Source organism: Camelus ferus, chromosome 6 (genome assembly GCF_009834535.1).
Source record: "Camelus ferus isolate YT-003-E chromosome 6, BCGSAC_Cfer_1.0, whole genome shotgun sequence".
NCBI lineage: Eukaryota > Metazoa > Chordata > Mammalia > Artiodactyla > Camelidae > Camelus > Camelus ferus.
This window is the reverse complement of record NC_045701.1, coordinates 64829861-64842562: the sequence shown is the minus strand read 5'-3', so window position 1 is coordinate 64842562 and position 12702 is coordinate 64829861. Positions and strand designations below refer to the sequence as shown.

Sequence of the window (12702 nt, the reverse complement as noted above, 5' to 3'; positions counted from 1 at the left end):
TAGCCAGCTGCAGTACTTGGCCAAGTGCCATTTGGTCCCTGCTACCCTTGCCCCTTCCCAGTAAGAATCTTGGCTTTCTTCTGAAATTCACGTACTGTTTTCTCCACTCTGTGGCTCTTCCACACACGCAGGTTCTGCTGACCCTGCCTGAGCATCACCGGGTCAGCTACTCCCACTTGTCCTCTAACCCCCTGCTCATGCTGGAGCAGCTGCTCATGAACATGAAAGTGGATTGGGCCACGGTGGCGGTGCAGACCCTGCACCAGCTGCTGGCCGGGCAGGAGATTGGCTTCACCATGGACGAGGTGGACTCGCTGCTTTCCAGATACGCGGGGAAAGCCCTGGACTTCCCATACCCTCTGAGGGAGAAACGATCAGGTAACTGCCAGCGTCCTCAATGGGGGTTCCACGTGGAGAAAGAAATACTGTGCTACATTCTTTGCTTTAATTTCTACTCTTTTACTATTTTGAGTTGATGGCGATTGAAAGGAATACACTTGAGGAGAGATAGCTGTTTATTATATAGGAGAGATCTTGATCTCCCAGGAAGTGTCAGGCTAACCAGAATGAAAAGGTGGCAGATAACTACCACATGCATAATAACATATACGTTCAGGAAGCAAAGCATGCCTGGAGTGGTCTCTGTCTAGCTTTGGTGCAATAGGGCTCTTAAATGCCGTCATTTTTTGTGTTGAGGGTATGCGCTACTCCCAGGGTCACATCAGATGTCACTAGTGTGGAAGCTGACTCAACCTCTTCTAGAATGAAGAAAATGAAAACAATGTGGGCTGCTTTTTTTCCTTACTCCCTACCCTCAAGGACCATCGTTTAAATGTCTTACACTTCCTAATGGGCATCTTTAGATTTATTTTGTGAAATCCTAGTGTCTACTTGGTTTATTTTGTATGCCTAACATAGTTTGTTTTTTGAGACATTTAAGAATCATCTTTGCTATTGTCTTGAAGTACCTCTGCCATTCTTTTCGTATGTAGTACAATCATGGGATGACGGTCAGCGAAACCAGTGGGGCTTTGAAACTAAGTGCCTATCACAACAAGTAAGGATGCTTATGGTAGAGTGATATTTTGTCAACATTTTTCCTCTCTACAGATTCTGTGACTCACCTCCAGGAAGCTGTCAGTCAGGCTTCAGACCTCGAGACCTTGTCTAGATCACCATCAGCCGAGTTCTCTTCTGCTGCTTCTCCTGGTAAGAACAGGTTCTGAGAGTTAGCTGTTTTTAGTTCAATCTTGCCTTATTCTGATTTTCTGATTCTTTTGCCTCTTTCTTCGTTTCCAGTCCTACTACTCCTACTAGTTGTTTTTCCTGGCTCGTTCCAGCTTTGTATAACCGTAAAATTCAACATACAGTCGATTCTTGTTATTTGCAGTAGTATATCCCTGAAGTCTCCACAAACATGGAATTAGCAGATACCAAACCATTGCTTCTAGGGAAAATGTGCATGTGTATGTGTGTATATGTATGTGGACATATGTATATAATACACACATACACATTTCACATAGATTGTAATGTCAAATTGAAAATAGTTCATCCTAGCACATTCTGTTTTCTTGATCTCACAAAAGAGAAGATGCGATTCAGAGCATTACAGGGACTTGCCTGAGGCCACTATTAATGATTGCCTAATGAGTGTTTGGACTTCAGACCCTGCCCAGCTGGTCCCAGAGCCAGAGCTTCCTGCACTACACTGCACTGTGCCCTGCCATCTCCATCCTCGGGTCATCTCTGTATGAGAGCTGATGTAGGAAAGCAGAACATCACCTTGATCAACCCCAGAAGAGAACCTGCATGTTGGGCAACTCAGCTTATTCACCACTCTTCACATGGCCCCAAAAGCACTGCAAATCCTGATTTTGAAGTTTCAAATAATTTTTAGTGAGTAGGCAAATTCGCAAATATGAGATCCGCTAATAGGGAAGACTGACTTCTTTAGTCCTCCTGCTCATTCTGTCCCTGTCCTGCAGTTAGTTATATCTGTCACCCACGCAGGATGCAAGGTGCCTTAAAGGCTGCAGCCATGTCTTGGTCACCCCTTTTACTACCCCTCTTGTCCCGCAGTCTCCTTTCCTTTGCCCCTGGGCCTTCACTCAGAAGTAGCTCAACAAGTGTTTGTCTTGCCAGCAGGCTTCTGGGGAGAGGTCAGTAGCTTCTGTTCCGGGCGCTGCACTATGTTTTTCAGTTCCCTTTTTCCACCACCTGCCAGTATTGTTGTGCTAGGTGGCAGGAAATCTCCTTCAATACCATGCAGCAAAGACTGGTTTTTCCTGGACATGCTTTGAGAATTGGCCACGCATCACGGTAAGCAGTAGACGTGACAGAAGGGCTCAGACTTACAGGTATATGAGCAGCTTCATGCATCTGCATAAGGCAGCCTGAGCAGCTTTGATGTACTTTTTTGGGGGGGGGGGTTAGCTATTTATTGTAGAAATTTTCCAATACACAAAAGTAGAGAGAATAGTACGATGAAGTCTCACAAACCTGTTACCCAGCTGCAATAGTTATCATCTCACGATGACTGTTTTTGTTGCATCTATGTCCCTGGCCTCCTATGGGATTATTTTGAAGCAAAGCCTAGATATCATATCATTTTCTTTATAAATATGTCAGTATATATCTCTAAAAGGTAAGGACGTTTATACAACAAAACTGTGGCATCATTCTCATACCTAAAACCAAACTAATGATTCCTTATTATTATCAACTAGCCAATCAATATTGGATTCAAATTTCAAATTTCCCATTTGTCTCAAAGATTGTTTTTTTCAGAATTGATCTTTCTAGACTCAAGATCTAAATAATGTCCATTCATTGCATTTGGCTAAACTATCTCTTAAATCTCTTTTAATTAATAGGTTCCTCTGCCTTTTTTTACCCCCCTACCTCTCTTTCATTTGTAGAGGAAACTGGGTCATTTGTCATGTAGTGCTTCCCACATACTGGATTTTGCTGACTGCCAGCCTGTGGCAATCTGGGTCTCTGTCTCCTGTATTTCCAGTACACTGGTACACTGGTAGATAGATCTAGAAGCTTGATTTGATTCACACTTAGTATTTTGGGGGAAGTATATTTGGTAGGCGGTTGTGTGCCTTCTATCAGGAGACATGCAGTGTCCAGTTGTCTCTGTTTGCAGTCAGCCATTGATGATCACTAACTGGATCTATCATATCTGTAGGGGTTTGTAAAATGATGCAATTCTAATTCTCTAATTCCTTCTTCATTTACTAGCCAGGCGACTGATCACCTTTTACTCTGACTTCTGGCTCTGACTCCCAGGTGTCTCCATTGTACATTCCCCCAGTCCAAGGGAGAGGAGCTTCCCACAGAGTCAGCCGCTCCTGGAGTTTGTACCCCCAGCGACACCCCCTGCCAGACACCAGTGGGTACCAGATGAGAGTGAGAGCATCTGCATGGTCTGCTGCAGGGAGCGCTTCACCATGGTAAGCAACATCTGTCTCCACCTTTACCTGCGGGAGAAATTAAAGGAACGCTCTAGTTCAAGAGCCTGCGTTTCTCGTCACCTCCTCTTTCCAAGAAGACATGGGTATGTTCAGAAGAACTGCTAAATCTAAGGCTTCGTGTTTATCTTTGATCTGACCACAGTGTATTTTTTGAATTCAGACAGATGGTAGATACCCTCAAGTAGCCTTAAATTCTAAAAGCTCTGCCATTCTCATGAAATAAATGAAAAGAGGCAGAATGGTATTGCAGGAGGAATCACCAGATGTCAGGACATCTTGTTTCTGGCTCCTGTGTCTTTCACAATAAGACAGGTGACCTGGTAATGGTTTTAAGTGCTGGGGACAGAGGACCTCAGTTCTGATCCCAGTTCTGCCTCTTACTAGCAGTGTGACTGTTAACATTTTCAGTCTCAGATGCTCACTTGTAAAGTTGGGATGATACATTTTTTGGCTCATGGAGCTATAAGGACTAAGGACAATAAGAAGTGTTACCACACTTGACACAGTACGTGACTGGCACATTAGCTCAGCGCTGATGAAAGTGGTGATAACGTAATTTCTCTGTGTCTGTTTTTTCATCTATAAAAACGTATGTCTATCAACCTCTTATAATGAAGTAAGGCAATATTTGCAAAAGCATCTTTAAAAAGGATACCTTTTCATCATCATCAATACCATGTAGAAATGTGATCCACATTGGCTGAGAAAGTCACTTTTTCCCCACTACTTTTTGCTGTGTCTTCACACGTTGCCTCCACAGACAGGTAGAACTTGTCAGGAGCTCTTGCAAAACTATCTGTGACTTGGGCATCTTTGCCCAGCTGAGGGTCTTGAACTGTCAGCTTCTTGAAGGCAAGAACTGGTGTGTCCTTTCTCAGTAGAAGCCCAAGCACCTGGTATTCCTAGTAAGTCGCAGGTGGCTAATACCAGGGATAAATGGATGGATGGATGCTCTCAGTTCCTGCAGTCTCACCTTCTCTTCCTGCCTCTTCCCTCTCTTCCCGGTGACACTCCTCAGTTTAACAGGCGTCATCACTGTCGCCGCTGTGGCCGGCTAGTGTGCAGCTCCTGCTCCACGGAGAAAATGGTGGTGGAAGGCTGCAGAGAGAACCCTACTCGTGTGTGTGACCAGTGCTATAGTTACTTCAACAAAGAGTGAGTGTCCTGCAGCAGGGCTGCCACTGCAGTGGATCGCTGCATCCACCCCAGGTCCTCACACTCCTAGGGGTCTCAGTGTGGAGAGCGTCTCAAATCTGAGCAGTTACAGAAAGTTCTCATTTCCCATTCACACCGAGATGCCATTAACTCTACAGCGTAACGTTTGGCCCTGGTCAGAGAAACCTCTAAGAGAGGAAGTAGATGTGTAGAAGCAGAGGTCAGCGCTCTTACGTGATGTTCTCTCTGAGATCAGGACACTCAGTTCTTTGGCCTGTCCCCTAACGGAGGCCACTGATCTCAGTTTGCCAACAACCTCACCTGTTTTCCAGCCACTCTTGCTTCATTTGGTCTCAGCTGGACTCAAGGACACGTTCACCTACTGAATGTTTGGGCCGTACATGCATCAGCCCTAATCTAGTTCATCATCATCCTGGTTTGTTATGTCCACAATTAGAAGAGTCCACACACATTCCTACACACAGTTCACCTGGTAACCAATTTCAGCAACTGCTCACACCTCTGGCAAGACAGATCAAGACCATGCTTGCCAGCCCAGCATCGCTCAATTTTTTTTCTACTACTTCAGCAGCAAAGGAGGGTGACACTAAAACTCCTAGAGCATCTGGGAATAGGATCCAAAGCAGCTATCCAACAGCAAAACTACTTTGAACTCCTCATGTTTTACTAACACACTTACATATGTTTTACATTCTGCCCAGTAGCATTTTTGTGTTTGTTTTAATGTGAACATTTTTTACCCTTATTTACCACAATGACCACCTCATAGGAAGGGAGGTGTGCCATGCTTACACTGTCATTTCTGTGACCCTGGCATACACTGCCTCCCCCCGAGTTGGGGACAGGGAGATTACCCATGTAGCATACTGCTGAGATTTGATATGAGTAGTTAGCATCAGTGAGGATTCTTTCATTCAATACTCAGCAGTAATCACTTTGCCCTCAAGGAGCGCACATTTTAGTGGAGACACAGCCAAAAAATAGACCACAGAGCCCTTCTGTGAGTGCAGTGGTGGAGACACACCCAGCTTAGCCTGATGGTCAGGAGGGTTTCTTAGAGGTGTGGCACTTGATCTGAGCCTTAAAGGATGAGAATTTAGTAGGAAAAGAAGCCAAAACAGAGCATGCCCAGAAGTAGAAGTAACAACTGCAAAGGTAGGGGAAGGAGAAAATGTGGGTCATTTGAAGAAGTGTAGTAGGTAGGTGATGGGCTAAGGTTCTGGACTCAGAGCTGGCAGCTGAGCCGGGAGGACCTAGGGAATGGCACAAAGGCTTGGCGTTTGCTCTTTGGCAGCATGGGCTGGTGTTGACCAGAAGTCTCCTCAGGCAGGTGCTTGACAGACTTGGGCTCTGTCTTGTGATATCAGGACTCAGTGGTTGATGACACCAACTGAACTTGATCAGAGCCCGTGACAGTGTGGGGAGGACTTTTATGGGGTGAGCAGAGGTCACTTTTATGGGTGGCAGGAGATGGTCTCAGGAGACTGCCAGACTGTAACGGACTTTGTCTGCTGAACTGCAAATGTAGAATATTTTCACCAGAGAATTTTAAGCAGAAGCATAACATGACCAGATTTGCATTTTTGGAAGCTTGCTCTAGCTACAAAGTAAAGAATAGTTTGGAATCCAGGAGACCAATTGCAAAACTATTGCAAAGGCTCTGGCATTAAATGATGAGTGCACTCTTTGTGGCAGGGATGAAGAGAGGGATGGGAACATTTAAAGAGGTATTTTAGACATGGAATGGACAAGAAATGGTAGGTGATTGGCTGGGACAGGTGAGGGAGAGAAAAGAGTTTGGGATGATTCCCTGATACCTCACTCAGGTAACAGAGTAAATGTCAATGCTGTATAGCCAAGCTCAAGACAAAGAGGAGAAGGGATTCAGGCATTTTCATTTTCTTTCTCTGTTTCCAGTGTGCCAGAGGGGAATCCAGAACAACCAGAAGGTAAGGCTGAATCACGTTCCCTGTGACTCCTTGTTTAAATGCCCAAGTTGGCTCTTCCTTCAGCATATCAGCTGCAGCCGACACCCTCAATGGCAACTCAGTCTAACACGTTAGCCAGAGAAAATTCTTGGCATTTCTGTCAGGCTGTTTCTCTTAAAGTTTATCATCATATTAGCCTATCATACTGGCCCTTGACCTTCCAGCATCAAGAAGGCCAGCAACCAAAGAGTTTGGTCCTTAACGTTTAGTAGCTTATTTCTCTTTTTTTCCCATAGGTTCCCCTTCACCGTCATCCTGTCCCCCCATGCTCCCTCCTTCCCCTGGGTAATCGCTATTAATACTTTGGGCAGGTTAGTTTTTCGGGGAACCAATAGCTCGGCCCTCCATTTGGGAAGTGTGTACCTTGCAGAGTTTCTCATGTGAAGCAAGAAGACTGTATGACAAGCAGTGTAACACTCATGCCAGGTCTGTGGCTGGGGAAGAAGGTTTGAGGTACCTAATACCGCCTCCTAAAGGAAATAAAGAGGACCAAGAAGAGAGAAAGAGCCCTGAGACAGCAGGCAAGGGTCTGCCTGCAGCTCACGTCAGCTCACTGGGCTGGCCCAGACTGGGCTGCCGGCCCACGAGTGACACAGGAACGGCATTTCTCTTCTCAGCACCGGACAGCTCCAGGAGCGAGAGCCCTCCATTCTCAGCCGTGGTAAGAGTCCCCAAGGCAGCGGAGGTGGAATGGATCTTGGATCTGAATGAGGAGGAAAATGAGCTGGTGCGGAGTGAATTCTACTATGAGCAGGTAACAGCGATAAAATTTGATGGTCATTTGAGTTTCTTTATGATGCCTAGTAGTGCAGCAGGAAATGCAGAGTTGGGCGAACACAGCCTGGCCTTCACTTGCTTACAGTGTGGTAACGTGGGAGCTATAAGACAAGGAAATCAGTTGAAAGAGAACGCGAGGAACAGCCTGAGAAATGCACAAGAGGAAATCAGGAAAGGCTTTGTGGAAGAGGTAGCATTTAAGATGAGCCTTGAAAGTGTGGTAGGAGTTTGACAAGCAGAAGTTTGGATGTTATGAGGGGAGTCAGGAGCGGGAGGGACAAGGATACAAAACTAAAACATCCAAGCAAAGGCACAGGGTCAAAAATGATTGGGGGATTAGAAGCGGTTTGATTTGGAGGACACATAGGGTGTTAATAGAGAGTAAAGGTAGGGTTGAAATGGGCTGTTTATGTAGAGAGCCTTAAACTCTACAGTAAGATATATGTACTTGGTAGGCATCAGGGACCATGGAAGGTTTTAGAGTGTGCTTTAGGAATATCAATTTAGCAGCACTGTGTCCAGTGGCTTGAAGCAGAGACCTCCAGGTAGCCAGACAAGCAAGGTGACTGTCATCCAAGCCAGAATTAAGGAGCACCTATGCTGGTGGGACCATAGACTAGAAAAAGAGGGGCACTACAGACATTCCCAAAAAGTAAGTAACACATGAACACAGCTGTCTTCTTCCTATTAAGGTGACAAAACCTAGCAGCCAGAGTTTTGGCAGTGCTACTTAGAACATCCAAAATGTGTTTAGTTCCACTTCTGCTTTGCTGTACAATTTCTAGCTCCTTCCTCCAGGGTTTTTTAATCTTGGAGAAATAGGAAGAAGCATTCCCGCCACCCAGCTGCATTTGGAGACCACTTTGGTCCCGGAACTCATGGCGTGTTTCTCTCCTCTTCCACCTCGGCCAGGCCCCCAGCGCTTCCTTGTGCATCGCCATCCTCAGCCTGCACCAGGACAGCACTGCCTGTGGCCACCAGCTGATCGAGCACTGCTGCAGGCTGTCCCAGGGGCTCACAAACCCAGAGGTGGATGCTGGGCTGCTCACAGACATCATGAAGCAGCTGCTCTTCAGCGCCAAGATGATGTTCGTCAAGGCCGGCCGGAGCCAGGACCTGGCTCTTTGTGACAGGTAAGTGGAGATGGTCATTTCTATCCAGCTTCTTTTTCTGACCACATTGTGAGTTTTCACCTCCCCAACCTCTATGACAAGACATGCTAAACTAGCTTCCATCTCCATTTGATGTTGATGAAATGCTGCTACCAGATCACAGCGGTCTTCCTCACCCTACTTTGACAGCCTGTGTCCTTCTCTTTCCCTGCATGGATCGTCAAGGCAGGTTCTCTAACTATACCTAGCCAGAAAGAAAGACTTCTGTTAATTTGTAATTAAAATCAATTTAGGAGAGCACCTTTAGTCTCAGTGGAACTTTCTGGCTTTTAAAGAAAACGTGTCCTCCCCGAATGTCCAATGCTTAGCCTTGACCAAAACTCTGCCCTAGGCTTGAGCAGATTCAGACTGTGGCCTCAGGGAGTTATGGATAACAGATGTACAGACCACACTGGGGACTAGTCTGTCCCTGTGTCCCAGGGAGAAATCTGAGTCATAAAGTAGAAGTATCTGTGGAAAAAGGAGGATTAGGCCCCAGGGGCCTGCACAACCTGTTCTGCCTCCGTTCGTTAACCTGACGGTGAGAACTCCCAGTTCCTGGCTTACCCACCCAGACAGACGTGTGGCTCATGTTGTGTGTTCCTGGCTCTCCATCTTAGCCAGATTGGGAGCAGAGAGCCTGGTTTTCTTTGAAGTAGCAGTGCTTCAGACACCTGCTCAGAGTACTTGCCTACAAACTTGCCAGAGAGCAGAGAGTGCCATGAACCTCAGCCTTGCCACTTCCTAGCTCTGTCACCTTGCACAAGTCTGTTAACCACTCTAGGCCTGAGTTTCCTCCTTTAGAAAATGGGGAGGATAATACTACTTATCTTGTAGGCTGTTATGAGGATAAAATCAGAGTATTCATTGAAAGGGCTAAGAACTGAGCCTGTGTACTCCAAAGATGATAGTTAAATTATTCTTATTAACAAAAACCAGGGGTGGATGTGGATATAGGTCAGTGGTAGAGTGCATGCTTAGCACACTGAGGTTCTGGGTTCAATCCCCAGTACCTCCATTAAAAAATAATACTTTTATATATATATTAAATACTTTATATGTGTATATAAAGTACTACACAGCATCTAGAACATAACATGTACTCAATAAACATTTAAAAAAACAGAAGGTTGAATGAACTACTTATTATTTATAACTCAGATGATTGATTTCTTAAATATGTGTAAGCACATTTGACTGTCCTTTATGATTGGATTCCCACATTCTGTTCATACTTACTTTGTAGTTGGCTTTATTGCTTTGGTAACTATGTAAGTTTAGAGAGCTAAAGCTCTAATCTGTTCTTAGAAACAATAAGTAGTACATATATGTAAACTAAAAAGCGTGCAATATACTGTGTTTGTGTATATATATATATATATTTAAATGCCATATAATGTGTATGTGCAGCCAGACTGTAATAATTCTACCTAATAAAACTGAAAAAGGAGAGAAAAAAAAAAAAAAACAGAAGGTTGAGAAGGGCAGAAGGAAGTGGGGCAGAAAGTAGAAGAAGGAAATACAAAGAAATTAATGTCACTCTTTTGTGTCAAGAGGCAACTGATTCTACATCATTTTTCAAGTTGATAAATGAATAAATAGGTACATAAGTAAAAATTTTTAAGTAACCATGGAAAGAACCAAAACTCTACTAATTTACCAAAAATGGAGAAGAGAGAGAATAGAATTCTGTATAGAAAAAGGTAGAATTTGAGGCAAAAATAAAAATCTATCTAAATATTTCTCAAATACCAGGAATGTAAATGAGAGAAAATCATATTAAGAGAAAAAGATTCTCAGATGGGGGGGGAGCAAGTTTAACATCAAGTCCTATACTTCCTTCAAAATCTAATACAGATGGAGGAAATATTCACTTTAGGCTAAAGGAGCAGAAATTAAGGAAGTCCTAACTTCAGTAGGATTCTCACACACCCCGGTGCCAGTGGCTTCTCTGACAGTTTACAGCAGTGATTTCAAATTACATTCTTTCTCCTCCACCCTGGATTCCATATACCTGCTCTAGGGAATCACTGCCCTTGTGCCCGGTTGCTGATGGTGGTGGAGTCATCTCATGTGTTTAAAACTCCTGGTTTCCAGAGTATTTTTCTACTGTTTTTAACCTATGCTTCCTTCTGATAGTCATTTAAATAAATAAATAAATGTTTAAAAACAAAGTTCACCACCTATTACAAATGTACGACACATCATGATAGCAAATTTGCTTTCATTTTCACACACTGTAGTCTCCCCTGCCCCATCCCTGCTAGATTGAGAATCACTGAGATACTGAATCCCTTTCCAAGGAAATCGGCGGACAAGTCAGGATCCACAGGGATTTTTGCTAGAATTATGATACAAGATTCAAGAACCTTGAGCATAGGTCTGTTTCAGGCAGCACTAAACAGAATGATCCAGCTCTCTGGGCTCTGTCATTATAAGGTTTTTGCCATCATCAGGTGTCAGGAGTAAGATCAAGGTGGCGTCCTAGTAACAAGAGTCCATCCTTAACCCTGGAAGAGGATGTCAAGTCCAGGACACTAGAATCCCAGTGAAGAGCCAGGAGGCCCCTGCCCCGCAGCACCTCCAGGGAATGGTGGTAATGTGACCTTTGTACTGGCCAGGAGTGAGGCCATTGATACAGCCTTGCTCTCCTAAGCAAGCAGGGTTCGAAAGAAACAAAAGGCAGTGAATAACTTGTGAGCTTCCAACATTCAATGTAAAGGCCTTGCCTCAAATAGAAAACCTGAGCGTCCCAAGCGTCCCTACTCCATGTGTTGATATCTGACAGAGGAGTGCCTGCAGAGCTCCAGATGCCACCCTAAGCCCTAACTTGGGTTATTTCATTTTATCCTTAAAACTACCCATTATTATATCCATTTTACAGATGAGTAAATTGAGACCGAGAAAGGTTAATTAACTCGCCCAGGGTCATAGAGCTGCTAAGTGATGGATTTGAGATCCAGAGAGTCTGACTCCAGAGCCTTTTCTCCCATGTACCTCTCAATTCACATCATCACATTTCACATTGGAAATGAAACAGAAAACCTTTAGACAGCAACTGTTCTTTGTGAGACCCTGCGGAGCCTCATTGCCTTGCACTTTTCCTCCCTGTAGCTACATCAGCAAGGTAGATGTGCTAAATATTTTAGTGGCTGCTGCCTATCGCCACGTGCCATCTCTGGATCAGATCTTGCAACCGGCTGCAGTAACCAGGCTAAGGAACCAGCTGTTGGAAGCTGAGTACTACCAACTGGGCGTTGAGGTAAGGCAAAGACAAAGCTGGCATCTATCCCACTGTAATAAGTTACCTTTGCCTAGCCTTGCAGAGAGGTATTGCCATCTCAGTTGTCCTTGGCCATGGGGAGTATCTGGGGCATGACTACAGAGTAATGGCAGGTGGAGTGGTCGGGGAGGGAGATGACTGGCAGCAAGGGGATGGAATGGGTCCCTCAGACCCTCAAGCTTAGATATAGGTACCTCTCCCTAAAATGAGCAGTTTTTCCCCCCAGGTCTCCACAAAGACTGGCCTTGATACCACTGGGGCGTGGCACGCTTGGGGCATGGCCTGCCTCAAAGCTGGGAACCTCACTGCAGCACGGGAGAAGTTCAATCGCTGTCTAAAGCCGCCTTTTGACCTCAATCAGCTGAGTCATGGCTCAAGACTAGTACAGGATGTGGTCGAGTACCTGGAGTCCACAGCGAGGCCACTTGTCTCCGTGGTAAGAGCACAGAGGGCAGAGGGTCAGCTCAGCAGGGGAGCCCAAGAGCAGTAACAGGCTGGGGAAAGGATCAGCTTCTGTTCAGCTGATAATGGCAGTCCTGGCTCAGGGCTGTCTGGTTTGGATTTTGTTCTTTCTGTTATATGTGGTTAAGTAAGTAATAAAGAGTCAAATTTAAAGAAAAAAAAAACTGTTTTAAAGCAATGAAAACCACATATAATCCCATACCCAGCTTTAAGCAGATTTAGGTTTTGGTGAATTTTCTGTTTTGTTTTTGAATTAAATTGATGTTAAATGGTTTATAATATATAGAATTTTATATCTTGCCTGTTTTCTACCCTTAAAGCTGTATAGTGAGCATTTTTCCACATTGTTAAGTATTCTCTGAAAGCAATATTTTCAGAGGCTG

At 44.7% G+C, this 12702-nt stretch overlaps 1 protein-coding gene across 4 annotated transcripts in view; it reads left to right on the top strand.

The window, feature by feature from the left end:
- Positions 1 to 12702, top strand: part of ZFYVE26 (zinc finger FYVE-type containing 26) — a 57736-nt gene that overhangs the window by 33032 nt on the left and 12002 nt on the right. For all 4 annotated transcript variants that reach the window (XM_006186441.3, XM_032482234.1, XM_032482235.1 and 1 more), the window contains 9 exons: positions 132 to 378; positions 1111 to 1209; positions 3298 to 3461; positions 4501 to 4637; positions 6576 to 6607; positions 7264 to 7400; positions 8336 to 8556; positions 11689 to 11836; positions 12084 to 12293. In XM_006186441.3, the coding sequence (XP_006186503.1) occupies positions 132 to 378; positions 1111 to 1209; positions 3298 to 3461; positions 4501 to 4637; positions 6576 to 6607; positions 7264 to 7400; positions 8336 to 8556; positions 11689 to 11836; positions 12084 to 12293 (1395 nt within the window). The remainder of the gene's footprint in view (positions 1 to 131; positions 379 to 1110; positions 1210 to 3297; positions 3462 to 4500; positions 4638 to 6575; positions 6608 to 7263; positions 7401 to 8335; positions 8557 to 11688; positions 11837 to 12083; positions 12294 to 12702) is intronic.